The 17,649-nt window shown below is 41.5% G+C and overlaps 2 protein-coding genes across 3 annotated transcripts in view; both read left to right on the forward strand.

The window, feature by feature from the left end:
- The window catches only part of pacs1 (phosphofurin acidic cluster sorting protein 1), a 65,661-nt gene extending 60,820 nt beyond the window's left edge, over positions 1–4,841 (forward strand). The window contains 2 exon segments of the mRNA XM_017308651.1: positions 235–354; positions 434–4,841. Coding sequence (XP_017164140.1) covers positions 235–354; positions 434–552 — 239 coding nt within the window. The 3' untranslated portion in view covers positions 553–4,841.
- Positions 4,842–6,329: 1,488 nt separating this feature from the next.
- klc2 (kinesin light chain 2) lies at positions 6,330–16,983 on the forward strand. Of its 2 annotated transcripts, none has more exons than XM_008427899.2 (14): positions 6,330–6,440; positions 9,783–10,028; positions 10,111–10,456; positions 11,261–11,477; positions 11,568–11,757; positions 11,867–12,040; positions 12,160–12,259; positions 14,756–14,805; positions 14,997–15,055; positions 15,288–15,396; positions 15,675–15,818; positions 15,959–16,083; positions 16,603–16,660; positions 16,796–16,983. In XM_008427899.2, the coding sequence occupies exons 2-14, from the start codon at positions 9,801–9,803 to the stop codon at positions 16,877–16,879; spliced, it is 1,884 nt and encodes a 627-aa protein (XP_008426121.1). In that variant the 5' UTR covers positions 6,330–6,440; positions 9,783–9,800; the 3' UTR covers positions 16,880–16,983. The 2 variants fall into 2 exon arrangements, with proteins under 2 accessions (XP_008426121.1, XP_008426120.1); XM_008427898.2 differs by having other exon boundaries at positions 6,331–6,440; positions 14,988–15,055.
- Positions 16,984–17,649: the final 666 nt, after the last annotated feature.

Genomic DNA, 17,649 nt, shown 5'->3' on the forward strand with positions numbered 1-17,649 from the left:
ACTTGTGCAGTTGTGCACAAGTTAAAATTGCGCACAATAAAATGTGCACAAGGAATGCAGCAAAACCTCCTGATGAAGTGTGAAGCCAGATGTTTCAACTTATGAACAGTTTTTTATTTATTCCATATTCTTTTACTTCTGTTCTCATGTTTTATATAGCACAGCTGATAAATGATAAATTATATGAGGACAGGCGGTCATTTGAGTTTAAACCTTTGGTCTTGTTGCCTTCAGTTCCCACCATCTTCCTGGGAAAGAAGCCCAAAGAGAAGGACATGGACTCCAAGAGCCAGGTGATCGAGGGCATCAGCCGCCTCATCTGCTCCGCCAAGCAGCAGCAGACCATCCTGAAAGGTGACCCCACCGCGCCGCGCTCGCCCTCGCTCATTGTGATGTCTGCATTTCACTCACTGCCCGCCGCTTTTGCCTCCAGTGTCCATAGACGGCGTCGAGTGGAACGACGTCAAGTTCTTCCAGCTGGCCGCGCAGTGGCCCACTCACGTCAAGTACCTGCCGGTCGGACTTTTCGGCTACAGCAAGCCCCCGTCGTAGGACCGAGCTTTAAACTCCTCCACCTCGCCTGACTTTCTTCTCCACTCACTCTTCCCTCCCTTTTTTTTTTTTTTTATATTGCACAAAAGACCTGCAGAGAAGACGGGAGCAAGCAGCCGGACCATTTTTCTTTCTTCAATTCCACCAAAAAGAAAGGGAAAAAAAAATCGCATTCGTCTTATTTCTCTATGGAGGAGGAGGGTGCTGGAGCGCAACGCTGTTACAAGTCACTTTAATGCTCTTTTTTTATGTGTCTATGTGCGGATTAGGTGTGCATGCACACGTGAATGTACATTCTGTTTGTGTGTGTGTGTGTGTGTGTGTGCGTGTGTGTGTGCGTGAGTTTACAAGGATATCACAGCACAAGTTTATTAGCTAGCCGCCATTTATGTTTCCGTTTTAAGGAATGCAGCAGCATGTAAAAAAATAAATAACGACCCACTTTGAGCCCTTACTCTGTAAACCGGACGCTTTTAGACCTCATCACACCACCTGATCGACACACAACCCGCGTGCCGGAAACGGTCACTTCTGCTTCAGTTTTTTTCTGGGCGATCAAACCATGACGGCTCCTTCGCTCAGAAAGGCATGAAAAAGTCATTTCTACACAAAAATGAATCCACTAATGTACTTTTTTTTTTTTTTTCATTTCAAGGGCTTCCATTTAGCAGTTTTTTTTCCTGTAAAAATAAAAAAAAAAACGATTTAGATGTTCAAATGCCAAAAAAAAACCGAAAGAAAAAAAAACTACATAGATACAAGGGGGAAGTGTCTTTTATTTTAGAGTAGTGCCCTTGTGGAAACCAGTAAAACCTTCCCCTCTTATTAACGCCGTATTGTGACGCGTAGTGGTGAATCTGACGGGCCGTTTCTCTTTCTTCTTCAACCGCTATGCACTTCTGAACACACACGGACCATTTGAATGACTTCGGCCGGCGATAAAGCGTAATAACCTGACGAAATATGCAGCAGGTACGACTGCTAAGAACAAAATGCATGCTTCAATAGCCCCAACAGCATCGAAGGGAACATGGGTAAAAAAAAAATTTAAAAAGTGCTTTTATTTATTTTTTTACCGTATCTTGTTTCTAGATAGAAGCACAAATGTCAGCTTAATTTAGTATGCCACGTCTTTTTTTTTTTTTTTTTTTTTTTTGGAAACGGTAACAACAGTAGACCTGGAGAAAATATCAGTCTGTGCGCATCCACCACTTCCCCTGAGACTTCCTAATGGCAATTTATTATTGGGGGAAATCATTGAGTTGTTGGAGTGCAGGTCTGTTTTCTCCAGGACGTCGTGAGGTGATTAGTGAGTCCACTGTACAGTAAGAGGTAACAAATGTGTATGTGACGAATAAAACATGACATGATCAAAAGCCTCAAGGTTTAAAAAAAAAAACAAAAAAAAAACAATAATAATCAAAAAGTATGATAAATAGTTTTCTATAATGTGCTGGGATGATGTGTAGTGTGTGTTTTTGTGTGTGTGCGTTGATGATGATGTGGTGATTATCGATATCACTGATTATCTGATTAGGGCTGCAGAAGCTGCAGTGGTCATCTTGTTCACTTTGTAGCTGCACACAAGGCAAAATGCTGGAGTTGACCTTTTTAAAAAGAAAAGAAAACCCAGCAAATATAAATAAACTATAGAAATTCTCCAAATATAACTATCTATTCAAAATGATTTAGGAAAAACGCATCGCCTTGTGTCGTCTACATCGTAACACTCTACGTCGCCACTGAAGTATTACAGAAAATAGTTTTTTAAAATAGTGTTAATGCTGATCTCTTTATTTAAAATAGTTTATTTGACAATAGAGAGGATTATATATATATTTTCTCTGTGTTGATGTTACAGTGTCACAGTTGTGATGTCAGCAGCATGTGTCTTTTCTTTTTTTTTGACGCCACCTGATGTGTGAATCTTCTCAGTTAGCAGATCACACTCTGCTCCTGATCGATTTTTAATAAGTTGTTCTTCATGTCTGAATGTATCTTCTTTGGTTGCTCTTCACTGAGTTTTAGAAATGAAATATCCCACAGATTATGCTTTTGGCAAGCCAGTCTTCCTGAACTTGACTTTTCACTTCATTTTGACTGAGAGTTTCGTTTTTTAGTCGTCCCCGAACATCAGATACTGTTGTTATGCTGTTGATTCGACCCAGGTGTTGCTCAAACTAAACCTGAGCTCAAGGTTTCATTCCAAACTTGACGCTACAGAAACACTAGGCTTTAATGTGGTGTTTTTCCAAAAGAAAACTACGCTAAATAAAAAAAAAATAATAATAATAATCAATATCTAAAGTTTGTAGCAAATGCACGGAAACAAGTTTTGGATCCTCAAGTTCTGAACTCGAGCAATGTGTGTGTTTTGTTTACTGTTTTCATTTTAAATCATTTAAGAAAAAGTATACGACTATACACTGTACCAAACTAACACTTTATTTAAACTCTGCCGTGTATAGGCTTTAAAACCGCGTAACTTTAAAGTACAGTCAAATCTCTATATGATCTCCTTTAGTGTCATAAACTGCAATATTCAATTTTCTTGGCGCCAACAACAGATGTTTTGTCCCAAAGAACATCCTGCAGATTTTGTAGATGGGTTTGCTGAAGGGCTAGGCTAAGGTTAGCTAGCATCTGTAGTCTGTTTTGACTTGACTGGTAACATCTTTCGGTGTGATTCCAGTTAATTGTCGACACATTAAAGAGATACTGAAAAGCTGTTTCCCTTCTGCTTTAGAAACCGAGCGCTCCGCCTCGATCGACATGCATCTTAATGAACGGCGTTTCAGCTGCTCTCTACTCAGTTTTCCCTGAAGCCACATCTTTGTAGACGCACCTAGCAGACTGAAGAGAAGCTGCAGCAGCAGTCAGTACAGTCTCTTCCTCTTCTTCACTGTGAGCATCGTTGCAAAAGATTCAAAGCACTTGAATGTTCATGGTCACCATTTTTAAAAAGAGGCTGAATAAATTGTAGTTGACGAAGTAGCGTTCAGTTGCATAACCCATCTTCCTGACTCTTTTAGTTTCTAAGTTATGCAGATATCTTTTATGTTCACGAAGCGATTGTAAGACAATTGTTAAAAACTAATATTCAGCTTGGTTCTCACTGCCCCAAACTGGCCAGTCAATTCTTGGTAATATGAGAGAATTATTCACCGAAACAGGGAAGCCTAAAACTTGAACACCATTTTGCCTTCTAGCAACTTTCTCCAATTTTGCTCCTACTTCTGACAAGTCTAGATTAAGCTGTTAAAGGATTTGGTAAATTTGAGAAATTGGACAAAATGTCTGCATTTGGAATGAAATCATCAGTGTTTTTACATCACCGTTGGAGATTTATGACCTAAAGCCCAGTTGAGAGCAACAGTTTGTACTCTTGTCAAAAATGTTTTGTGTTCAGGTTATTGCAACAATTTGGTTTTGTTATTGATTCATTACTCCTCTGTTTGCACCCTCAGAAGGAGGCCAGAGGTCAACATAAATTGGAAATATCTCACTGAAAACTGCTCAAGAATGAACATCTTAATTATTATAATAATATTTTCAGGTTTTTTTGTTTTTTTTGCTATATTTTCTTGGACTTTGTCCAAAACAGTGTTTACCGTCATTTCAGCGAAGGGCAAATTGCCTAATGTTTCCTACAGTCTCTCTGGAGACGCTGGTTGTTCTGTGCGTAAGTCGTCAACTTGTTCCTCTACCTGTACCTCTGTGTTTGTGTCAACCAGTGATTGTCGCCGTGGTTCCTCTGTCTGTGGTTGGAGATTACGAGCCGTTCCGTGTGTCTGTAATCTCTTTCTCTCTCTGTGTGTGTGATCAGCAGATTGGTCTTTTTCACCAGACTTCCACAAGCTCACCTCCCTGGGAAAAACACACTGTCCCCTATTCCTTCGCAGCTTGTAAATCGCCCATCTGTCCTCAGAGGAACTGGGGGGGTTTACTTGTTCAAAGCTTTCTGCCTGAAGAGGTTTTGCTGGGAGCAGAGCCTCCTGAGCTTGTGGACTTGTGAAGAGTATTTTGCACATAACATTTTTCTTCAGCAGCAATTTTTTTTTTTTTTGCCTTCTGCCTATAACAGCAGTTGTAATAAACCAACTATTATGCTTGTACATACAAGATAGTACTTGATATATTTTTTTGTTTCATTATGTTTTTGTTCATTCTACATGTTTTGTAGTACTGCTTTTTTCCATGATTGCGTCTGTCTGTAGAACAGATGTGGGGTCAACAGTGAAAGTGCTCATTATGTTTGTTTTTTAAAATAAAGATATTCCTCGTTTGTAGCTGTGTCTTTTTTTATTATTATTATTATTAATATTCTGACAATTCTCACTCAGAGTTTTCAACCTTCCACAGGAAATATTTTTAATAAGTATTACCGTCTGAGCATTTTCAGATTACAGATTTAAAGGTGTTTTCTGTGATTGGACCAACTGCACGTTTGGTCTTCAAAGGCTTTTCAGGAGTTGGACCAAATCAAACTTGATGCTTCTGCACCAAGACGTGTTGAACAGTTTCGTGTTCTTACCTTCGCTATGACCTGTTCCTGTTTCAACTTGAGTGTTTGAAACGGTGCACAACATAAGGTTCATGAAGACATCGATCAAGAAGTTTAGTGTTTCAGAATTTGACTAACCTTCACAGATTTGCGCTCTCAATGGAGAAATGGCAGCGACGGTGAGCTCACAAATGCACTTCTGGAAGAATGGTCATAACTTCCTGCAGTATCACCTTGTGGAAAGTCTATCTATACCCAGCTTCTCCTGCTGGGCAGATCTGAGAAGAAAATGAGGATTTAACTAGACCGTCCTGATGAGAAGCTGCTGTCAGACTCAGATGAACTCATCCATCCATCCTGGTTCCATCCATTCTGGTTCCCGGTGTCCTTGTTTCATCTGTCAATCCATCCTGGTTCCCTCCCATGCCTGGGAATTACGTGACCATCTTGATTTCTTTACAAGGATGCTCTTACAATCTGTTAAAATGAATAAAACCAGAAAATCCTGGGAGTTTGTCTTTGAATGTGGAGATTCGACATGGAGATTCCTTTGAGATGACAGAAAATGAAACAATATTAAACATCGGCGGCAATGTTAACCGCTGTCTCCAATGTTTAAAGTTGTCCAGGTTGTTTAACGTTGCCCCCAATTTTTTATTTTATTTCATCTCCAGTGCTCAGCATTGTCCTTGATGTTTAAGGCTATATAAGGTTAAATTGTCATTATTGCTATGTTTACTGAATGTTTTACTTTATCTCCAATGTTTAACGCAAAAGGAAACGTTTCTGGAGATGAAATTTAACATCTGATAAACATTGGCAATAATGTTAAACATCAAGGATAATGTTAAGCATTATCCCGGCCTGGGCTGCCTGTTTGCCTCAAAGTTACACCCCTGTAGCTATCTATCCGTGCTACGGCAGGAAATCTGACGAGATAGCACAGAACAGCGGCCCAGCTCTGTGTGGCCAAGTTAAGGTTAAGGAGGAAGCTCGGCAGAACAGGTCTTAGCTTAATTATAGCTGTCAACAGTGAGTGTAATCGCTTTAAATAAATCAGGTGTACTGTTTGGAGTTATTTCAGAGCTTCTCGGCCGCAGTGCCACGGTTTTAGAGAGGACTGGCAAAGGAGTTTACGTTAACGTGCTGTTTAAAAAAATTAAAAATAAAATAAAATAAAAAGCAAACGTAACTTGGAGGCCAACGTTATTTAACAAATTAACCGAAGAGTCGCGACCAACTTTCAGTGAGTCTTATTTTGGAAGAAAGCCACCGGAAGTTGCGTTGCATCAGCTAGCTTGCCTCGAGTGTTTCTGGAGCATCACAACATTATTCAGCCGCTTTGTTCTGAAGTCGGGAAAGCGCCGCTGTTTCTTCGATGAAGGTAACGAACATATCTTATTGTTTATAATATATAAATATAAAAGAAGAATATGCGACGACTTAAACCGAGAGTTTGGGTAAAATAGTGAATCCAAGCGGCGACGTTTGCGAATACGCGAACTGTACTGCTACACAGTCTCCGTTTAATAACTAAACATTGGTGTTAAATGCCTCGTCTGGTGTTCTGGGTTACATAAAGTGAGTTATTTGCTGCACATCCTTGCTTATTGGCTCAGAGGTCGGGCCTTCATTGTTTACACACAGCTTCGGTGACGGGATGTGACTCAACAAACTGGGGGATATTTTTATTTTTATTTTTAACGCATCAGTGTTCAGTCACATCGTTGTCCTTGTCGGTCACCTCCACTCATCTGCTGCCAGAGACAAAAAAAAAAAAAAAAAAAAAAAAAACCTCGGACGCAGGCCTGCGCCATCCTCCGGCCATTTGGCCTTAAAAACACTCCGACATCTAAACATGCACAGAGGAAGAGAAGGCCGTCATGTTACGGATTTCCTTTGAGCTCCGTAACTTTGGGCTTTTTGGGTTGAATGCGTTGAAAGGCGTTAGAGTGGGAGTGTTAATAGTGGTGCATTGCAGTCAGCTTTGGAGGCGGAAGGGAGGGAGGAGAGGAGAGGAGAGGGGAGGGGAGGGAGAGGAGGAAGGAGAACAGGTGCACCTCCATCATCAAAGCTGGAGGGGAAAAAAAAAACGAAAAGTCACGATGCTGCACAGTTTGATCCTGATCCAATTAATGTCAGTCATGACACTTAAGTCAGCCACTTGGATATCACATTAAAGACATGATTGTTTGTTTTTAAACTGATAAATCATGATAGTTTTATAATATACTGTGAATCATATTCTAAAATGAAACAAAATACAAAGATAACCTAGCTATAATAAGACCCACAGACAGTTCTTCCTCATTTGTTACTGCAGTGAAAGCCCTTATTGTTGTTGTTGTTTTGAATGAAATAACTAGTATGTGCCTTTATAAATGAAGTTTTTTAGTACCTACAAGATGAGCTGAGAAACTCTAGTCTGTGTTTTGAGAGCAGATGATAACGACATGTATCATGACCTCATAAGGTGTCAGGCGGCGATTAAAATAAACAATTTTTTATTTATTGATGGGCTCAGACTTAAAGCTTAAAATACAGAAAAATGTTTTCTGATAAAAGAACAAACTATAAAAAAAAACCTCTAAGAATTTTTAAATAAAAATCAGACAGATTTTTATCTATACGACATTCCTTACTTTCTTGTTGTTTCATAACTACGTTAAAAAAATGCCCCAAGCAGAACTTTTTTCTTGTTTTTTTTTTCCAGACTCAACCTGCAAATGGCTAGTTTCAAAGTCGATGTAAATACCACATTATAGCATTGAATATATGCTATAATATAAATATATGCAATATATAAATATTCAATTTATATATTGAATTTTTCTCGCCACCTTTTTTTTTTAACATTAAGTGTGTAAATTAGCAACAAAGCCAAAGTCGCACTGTGTGTGGGAATCTCACATCAGCTTTTACTTTTAGAAAACTATTTGGAGTTGAAATTTTTAACCATCTTTGGCGTTTCAAATTCACACTTTGTTTTCACAGTTAGCAAAACAGCAAAATTTTTTGAGAAAGTAGAACTTTTTGACTTTTTTGACTTTGCAGGAGCATCCAAACAAGAGTGTTATTAATTGTACATCAAGTTTCTCGATGACCAAGAAACTTTTCACAAGCTCCAAAACCGGCATTTTAGTTTACAAATGTACTTAATTTTTCTACCTAGTAAATTTATTTTTAGTTAATTTCTCTTTTATTTTCATTTAAAACTGGCAAGACATTTAATCCTTTCAGGAACAGGTGTGGTTAAAGTTCAATCTGTCTTCTTCTCTGAAGGTGGATCTGTCAAGAGTTCAGTTCTCACTTTAATTGGACTTCCTGGTGCCTGACGGATGCCGTGTTAGCTTGTAGCCCACAGGCGCCGAGTAATCTGCTTTAAGGACACGTTAACTAATGCGTCCCCTCTCTCACACAATCATTTTCTCCTCAGTGTATCCACCTCTCACCCATTGATAAAGTAGAAACAGCTTCTTGCTGCTCTTAACCGTTTTTGCAATTAAAACCAAACAAACTGTCTGTTCTAATCCTTTTGTGCATTTAATTTATTACATATTTTTTTCTAACTATTTTTGACCATGCAGGCTATAAAATCACATGTGTTGCATATTCATTTTCTGATTCCCTACATCTGATTATCGTTTCTAATCTTCAGTCACATTAGGAATCTTTGATCGGTTTGTTTTGTCTCTCTTGCCGGCCTGAAATATTTAAGAATATGGATTTACAAGTAAAGATCTGAAGCTTCATTCAGATCAGTGGGATTTGGTCAAACGGGCAGCGTTGCATACTACTCAACATTCTCACCAGCGACTTCCCATAACCTGACATTTGTATATAAATGAGTTGGCATCAGTGCAAATATAACATTAGCATGTTTGGTCTCTCAATTTTCATGCGGTTCCGTTTATTACGCGCCGACAAAACTTCCGATAAAAGTTGTTTTCCTGCGACCGAAGCTGAGCGCTTTGAACTTCAGAAGTTTTGATAATGACTCGCAGCGTCCAATACGGTCTCTCTCCACTCTCAATGTCTTTTCAATGGTGAAAAAAAAGATGTGTGGATGTTAGATTAACTAAATAACCATGCAAATGAGAACAGATCCTCATTTTTTAAACATTTTTTTAAGTGGCTTATGTGTGGAAATGGTGCATTTATAAACCAAAAAATAAATGTAAAAAATTCATGTCTAACACGACACTTAAACAGGATGTCCATACATCCTTAAAAAGTCTTTGATTCATGTATCTAACTTTAAGACCTCAAAAAAGTAAGCTGGCCTTTAATATGTTAATGACAACACTATTTAATTTTCTATATTCTATGTTTTGTTTTGTTGTTTTTACTTTCTGTCGAGCAGAAGTTTGACATCTTCATTGCGTTCTGTGACTTGAGACGCATGAGGCTAATGGTAAATCAAAACTAACACACCCATGCTAGCTAGTGTTTTTTTGCATATTTTTCTCCAGTACATTTTTGTGGATATAAAGCTTTTAAATTATTTTCATAATGGTCTTAAAAAGTCTTAGATTTGGGTTGAAATAAACAAGCATGTCAAGCTGAAAATCTGAACAATTCCAACCAACTACTGTTTTTTTGTTTTACCCGCTACACGTGAGTCTGTCAGCAGCTAACGTACATCGTTTCACAAAGCAGCGAAGCATAAATAATAATTGTACAAGAGTTGTACAATAAATGTCTCTTTCGATCACTTTGTGGACAGTGTGCATGAAACCACGTAATGTCCACCATGGTGTATCCGCGTGAAGAAGCCCTGGAGCGCCTGACCCAGGACGAGATCGTCCTCAACACGAAGGCCGTCATGCAGGGCCTGGAGACGCTGCGCGGCGAACACACGCAGCTGCTCAACTCGCTGCTGGACTGCGCCCAGCCGCCCGTCGCCCAGGAGAAGTCCGGCCTCCTCCGGAAGAACCTGGAGGACATCGAGCTGGGCCTGGGAGAAGCGCAGGTCGGCTCCGGTCCAGTCGGCAGCTTTCCCGGTCCTCCGTCTCTCGGCGGACGCTCACGCTCTTGTCTCGCTGTCGCCCCAGGTCATCATCGCTCTGTCGAACCACCTGAGCGCCGTGGAGTCGGAGAAGCAGAAGCTGCGCGCCCAGGTGCGTCGGCTCTGCCAGGAGAACCAGTGGCTGCGCGACGAGCTGGCAGAGACGCAGCACAAGCTGCAGCGCAGCGAGCAGTGCGTGGCCCAGCTGGAGGAGGAGAAGAAGCACCTGGAGTTCATGAATCAGATCAAGAAGATTGACGATGACGTTTCCCTGTCGGAGGAGAAGAGCCAGAGCTCCGGAGGGAGCGGAGGCAAGGGAACGGGAGGAGGAGGAGACTCCTCAAAGGACAGCCTGGACGATCTGTTCCCCAACGACGATGACCAGGGAACAGGTAGCTGTGATCTGCACCGTTTTTAATAGGATGCTGCACACGCAAAGAGCTGCAGAGCATTAATTGTTTATGCGTGGAAGTCACGCCGTTGCATCCGACCATCCTGAATGATTCGGTCCCGTTTTTCCAGATCAGAAAATTCTAGATCAAGGGTCTGCAAATTTTTCAAAGAGCCGTTTTTGTCTTAAATTCAGCGACACAAGCCAATTTAGAGCAAATGTAAAACATTCTTTGTGAAGCAGAAATACTTGTTCTCAATAATTCTTGACATTGTTGTGCTGATGTTTGCAAAGCAGACGGTCAGTAAGCACCGTTTATTTTATGTGGCACTTTTTGGCCATAACACCAAGAGTGGAGATAAGAGAAAACATCAATGTTAGCTTTTGCATTCTAAGTTGTTGTTGTTGTTTTTATCTTTTGTGAGAAATGAGCAAAAAACAGGAAAATAGGTTGTCAAATTTAAATCAGGTTTTGGGAACATCAGTTAATTTATTTTTCTAAATTCACATTGGTCTTAAATTTAATACAAAATTGTCCTTTAAAAAGTAGTTTTAAAAGTATTTTAGCATGTAACCATCTGAAACTAGCAAAATGTCCGATATAGGTAATTGGATCACTTGTAATGAACACAGGTACTAGTGCTTGTGGTACTTTTTAGTACTTTAACAACTACAAGGCACTTACTAATTGCTAGAATAGATCTAAATTAACACCTTAATGCCTGGTAATTTGTTTCTAAAAGTTTTAAGGTAAAGAAAAGGAAAGAAGTGAATTTAATCAGAGTTCTTTGTGTCTCTGTTCCAGCCCAGCCCAGCGGGGAAGCGGCAGCCCAGCAGGGGGGCTACGAGGTCCCGAATCGTCTCAGGACGCTGCACAACCTGGTGATCCAGTACGCCTCCCAGGGCAGGTACGAAGTGGCCGTGCCTCTGTGCAAGCAGGCCTTGGAGGATCTGGAGAAGTCGTCCGGACACGACCACCCGGACGTCGCCACCATGCTTAACATCCTGGCCTTGGTGTACAGGTGAGCTGATGGAAGGGCCTGTCCTCTTGATTTATATTTACAAAAACTCCTTGCTACTCTCTTTTTTTTTTTTTTTTGCTGTGTTTCCAGGGACCAAAACAAATACAAGGAAGCTACTCACCTTCTGAATGACGCCTTGGCCATCAGAGAGAAAACCCTGGGGAAGGACCACCCGGCAGTGGCGGCAACCCTCAACAACCTGGCTGTGCTGTTTGGCAAGAGGGGCAAGTACAAGGAGGCCGAGCCGCTCTGCAAGAGGGCCCTGGGCATCAGAGAGAAGGTGAGGGCCCCCGGCAGCGAAGGACACCAGAGCAGCGCTGCTTTTAAATTTGTTTTTCATTTGAGTGAAAGCCTGATGCAAACGATGTCTGTCTTTTGTTTGCGTTCAGGTGCTGGGGAAGTCCCATCCGGACGTAGCCAAGCAGCTGAACAACCTGGCCCTGCTGTGCCTGAACCAGGCCAAGTACGACGAGGTGGAGTACTACTACAAACGGGCCCTGGAGATCTTTGAGTCCAAACTGGGAACCGACGACCCCAGCGTGGCCAGGACCAAAAACAACCTGGTGGGAACCCGACAGACACAGCTCGGCGTCCTAAATCCTCCTTACCTCCTTTCTGTACAACGTGTCTGGTTTCCAAGGCAACCACCGTCACCGCACTGATTCGTGTCTTTTCCCTTTAGGCCACTTGCTACCTGAAGCAGGGCAAGTTCAAAGATGCAGAAGTTCTGTACAAAGAGATCCTGACCAGAGCGCATGAGAAGGAGTTCGGATCAGTCAACAGTGAGTGAAACCATCAGCAGCTCAGCTTGCAGCCCGTAAAAACACTCAATTTCATGCATCTAAAATTAATGCCTTAAAAATGCGCTAATTCAAGTTTTAAATTTTGTTGCAACAAGACTTTAATCTCGTATGTGCAGTTATTGTTCCTCTTGAAACTTTTCTGTCAAGCAAAAGTTTTGAGTCGTGCGCTCACATCTTCTCTGCGTTTTGAGACGGTTCAGGCTACCGATAACTAGCGGCTAATATCCCATTGCTAGCTAATTAGCTAGCTAGCTCTATGTGTCATGGGCTCAATGCACGGAGAGCGACAACAATGGCGACAGGCAAAAGTCATCTCCACCCAACGCTCAGGACGCGATTGTGACAACAGCACAAAAATTTAGCGTCATTCAACTTGCGTCGTGTCGCAGGTCTCAGCGTCGCATAACGTGTGTCGAGCCCTTTAAGCGGAGATTTGTTAGTTTTTGTTGTCGTCTCGTTTCTGTTGCCCACCTATATGAGGCTTAGTGCACAATGACTGCTGTGTGTAATTAGAGAAAAATCACAGCGAGGGTTTAGGGTTGAAACGGTTAATCGTGATTAATTGATTATTGAAGTAATCATCAACATTCTGTGCAAGAAAACGTTTAAACGTGGCACTATTTTAAGGCTGTAGACTGCAATCCCCTACACTTATAGTTTTTTCAACCCTAAGCTCAATCCATGTGGTATTGAAAAGGTCTTTCAATATTTGACTTACTGAAACCTGCAGACACCCCGGCTCAGGCATGAGGAGGGTCACGGGGTCGTGTTTCAGCTGGGTTTTTTTCTCTCAGTCGGTTCTTTCCTCTCTGGCAGTTTCATCCCAGATTTGTGTTTTTTCTTTTGGCCACGCCCTCTGATCCCTTCATCACACTGATCTCCCAGCAGGTCAGAGGATTACTCTGTGATACCGAAGCTGCTTCTTGTTCCCGTTTCACTCCTCTCTGTCACACCAAGGCTTTACAAACCGCTGCTGCGGTCAGCACCAGACCGGGCCTCAGCCGCAGCTCGATGAACGACTGCTGTGTGTAATTTGAGGAAAATCACAGCGAGGGTTTAGGGTTGAAACGGTTAATTGCGATTAATTGATTATTGAAGTAATCGTCAACTAACTTTAGAAATCGATTAATAGTTAACTACGCAGACTCTGAAACATGTCGTTTGCTAAAAGATTGACATATTCAAAGCAGTAATTAAGCCAAAACTTTAAGAAAAACATATGAACATTTTGCATTTATGATGAACACATGACTTCTTCTTCTGTAAAGATGTTTTTCCCAGAACTTATCAAGTGGCGTAGCTAAAAAAAATAAAAATCATCTTTATGCTATCCAGTTATTAACTGGTTAATGTAAAAACAATCATCATACACTGCGTTGATGTTAAGTCGAGCAGAAGGAGCTGAGCTTTTCACATATTGATGTCAGTAGTTTTCATTCTTTGCTACAAATAATCAAGTTTACGCCAAAGGAATTATGTTACTTGATTGTACTTAAAAATAAATATACCGTATTTTCCGCACTATAAGGCGCACCGGATTATAAGGCGCTTTTGAGGAAATTGAAGGTTTTTAGGTGCGCCCTATAGTGCAGAAAATACGGTAATTAATTTATTTGCTTGCACCTTTTAATGTACTTCTACTACTGCAGTGTTTTTCAACCTTTTTTGAGTCAAGGTACATTATTTTAATTGAAAAAATCTCGAGGCACACCACCAACCAAAAATGTAAACAAAAATACTCTGTAGACGCCTATATTACATATATAGTCATTCTTATCAAAGTCTCTTGAATAGGGGGGGTTGAGGGGAGATGGAAGCTGCTCTCGGTTTTCCATTAGGACCCAGCAGAGGGCGGCGTCCTAATAAATCTGCTGTAAGGASGCAGCACTCCGTCTCCAAAGCCGAACCATGGTTTCGTTCACACCGAGCTWAAATGCAGCGGCTCYATTTCCCTCCTGTAGTGCCAGATCGACAGCCCTCAACTTAAAAGCTGCATGATATGAGTTTGAAAACATTTATCCGTCGTGMCTGCTGCTAGCATGTGGTTGTTCYAAATGAAAATTAGCACGTTCTTCTTTTGATTTACAATTTTGACTTCTAAAGATTCACTTCCTGCTAGAGAGCCCCCTGGTGGTTGAAGAAAAATCCACAGAAAAGCTGCATCGGGCTACAATCCGCATGGTTCAAAGCTTAGGAAAAAAGTAGCAGCTTATAGTCCGGAAAATACGGTACCGTAGGTGAAATTGAATAATTTCCACGGCACACCTGACGATCACTCACGGCACACCAGTGTGCCGCGGAACAGTGGTTGAAAAACACTGTACTACTGTATTAAAAGGTTTAGCTTGTTAAATGACATATGTGCAGAATGTGCCAATTTTTTAGATTGCCAGAACATTTAGTTTTACCAAAATAATCGTTGGCGATGAGCCTGGAATGTTTTATAATTGGGCTTTTTTTCATCTCATTTTGTAGATGACAATAAGCCCATCTGGATGCACGCAGAGGAGAGGGAAGAAAGCAAGGTCAGTCATTAACGTTGACCTTTGATGTGCCTGCTGCCATGTTAAAAAAAAAAAAAGGACAACAGACGCTTCGAGTTTCTGTTTGACGGCTCGTGGTTTTTTTTACACTTGACTTCTTTTGCTGTCTGCTTGTTCTCATCCCGATCGCCGCCTGCGTGTGTTTCTCTCTCCGTCTGCGTCAGAGCAAACAGAAGGACTCTGGGCCGTACGTGGAGTACGGGAGCTGGTACAAGGCCTGCAAGGTGGACAGGTGAGAAACTATAAATAAATCAATAAAAATTCCTAAAGGAGACAAAGTGATGGCTGATTAATAGCCACACATAACCTGATTACATCCTGATTTATGAGGACGTGACCTCACGGTGTCATCAAAAATAGAGAAAAACGACTCATCATTTTTAAATTCAGGCATCTGGATTTGCCAAATAAAAAAATAAAAAATAAATAAAATGTATTTATTTATTTTTTTTCTTTTTGTGTAGTCCAACTGTGAACACGACCCTGAAGAGCTTGGGAGCGTTGTACCGTCGTCAAGGCAAACTGGAGGCAGCAGAAACGCTTGAGGAGTGTGCCAGCAAGACACGCAAACAGGTGCAACACACATGCACGCACACACACACACTCACTCTCGACACTCTTTGAGTTACTGACGTTATATTAGCTGCTAGTTCAGGAGGAATTACAGTCGAAGCTCCTAAACTTTGCCAAGATCAGACACCAGCTTTGTGTTTAATCTCTGAAATGTTAAACTCTTTTTATTGTTGTTGTTTTTTCTTATCTTTCGTGTGTGTGTGTGTGTGTGTGTGTGTGTGTGTGTGTGTGTGTGGGTGTGTGTGTGTGTGTGTGTGTGTGTGTGTGTGTTCTCTAAGGGGATCGACGCCATTAACCAGAGTAAGGTGGTGGAGCTGCTGAAGGACGGACCGGGCGGAGGGGTCGACAGACGGCACAGCAGGGACGGACCGGGGGGGCGAGGAGGAGACAACGAGGGCGATGAGTCCGCGGAGTGGAGCGGGGTAACGTTAGAGTTTCACTAAAGACAGATCGATCTGTAGATCGTCGTCCTGTTGTAGGAAAACCCTATAAAGATGACGGAGAATCTATTAAACCTCTCATCTCCACACCTGGTCGTTGGTTTCTTTTTCTCTCTCTTCAGGACGGTAACGGGTCTCTGCGTCGCAGCGGCTCCTTCGGAAAGATCCGCGACGCTTTGAGGAGGAGCAGCGAGATGCTGGTGAAGAAGCTGCAGGGCAGCGGACCTCAGGAACCCCGAAACCCCGGGTATAAACAGCGCCATCTCTGTGAAAAAAGTCATTTTAAAAAGTCAATTGGCCTTAATTATGTTAATAACAGGTTGTGGATTTTTTTTTTTTTTTTTAAATCTACAATGAATGAATGCAAATTTCTTGTGAGTTGGCTGGATGAAGCTTATACCCTTTTGTGATGATGTAGGTCGTAAATTTTATCCATAGTGGTTTGGTGGTGTGAGAGTAAAGGAGTTTGCTAGCAGCACATGGCATAATTAAATATTTAAAAATAGGCCCTGCTCAGTATTGATCTGGTTTGATCACAGCTGAGCAGAGCTGTGGGGCTCAGATATAGACTGTTAGTCATGGATTCAAGCTAAATAAAAAAGAAATGAGGCAATCGGTTGGAGGAAGTTCATTAGTTACAACTTGACGTTTGCTGCTGAGATTCTGGGTCAACTTGGAATAGCTTATTAGTTCAGGATATAGTCGATGTTCAGTTTTCTGTTTTTCAACACAGAAATCTTGTTGGGGTTTTTTTTTTTTTGCACAGAATGAAAAGAGCGAGTTCCCTGAACTTCCTGAACAAGAGCGCAGAGGAAACCACGCAGGTAAAAGATGGTTCACCCAAACCTTCAGGCAGTCTGGAGAAAAATCCAACTACATAAATCTTCCCTTCTTAAGATTCACTTTTGCTTTACTTCTGCTACCGATCTCAAGCTAACGCGAACCGATCCCGTTTACAGGACGCCAACTCCGGCCTCTCAGACAGCAGGGGACTCAGCGCCAGCAACGTGGACCTGACCAGACGCAGCTCCCTGATTGGTTAGAGACAACGGCGGAGAGGCGGGAACAGAACAGGAAGGGGGCTGTTTACCTCGGTTTGAACAGCAGCTTTTATTGATTTTATTTTAAGGAACACTTAAAAAAAAAACAACAAAACCAAACAAAGAGACATGACCACACTTGATGTCACCACTGCTGCTACCGCTGTACAAACCGCCGCCATCGACCAGTACACTGAATAGTATCGCGCGCACACACACACACACACTCTTAACGAGCATGCTGCTGAACTAGAAACTGGAACGTCTGTCTGCACCTGAACGCCTCATGATTTCAGCCAGTAGCTCCACGGTTCCTGCCCAGCCTCACCTTTCCTCTGCAGACACTCGACGTTTCCAAGGCGATGTTTGTTTCCGTTTGACGAGACGCGCATCAGTTTGTATATCCCAGACGTAGCATGACGTAACCATGGCGACCGCGGTGCCATCCGAACACAATCGACCTTTTCGGGAAGCATAAGCACTAACCATTTCAACCTCAAAATGTTTTGCCTTTGTGATTCTTTTTTTTTTTTATGTGTATAAGCGCTTTTAAATTATTTCCTTGTGTATATAGCTCGATTTGTTTTTGTTTACACTTTATGGGGTTAAGGAGGGAAAAACACTCGTCTGACAGAAAGAGACTGGGAAGAGATGAAGAACGATATGTGGGGAAAACGAAGGGAAAGTACAGAAAATGTGATTTTTTTTATTTCATCTTGTCATCAAATATTAAAAATGCTCATAAATCCATAATCTATTACTGAATTTAGCTG

The sequence above is a fragment of the Poecilia reticulata genome, linkage group LG14 (assembly GCF_000633615.1).
Source record: "Poecilia reticulata strain Guanapo linkage group LG14, Guppy_female_1.0+MT, whole genome shotgun sequence".
Lineage (NCBI taxonomy): Eukaryota > Metazoa > Chordata > Actinopteri > Cyprinodontiformes > Poeciliidae > Poecilia > Poecilia reticulata.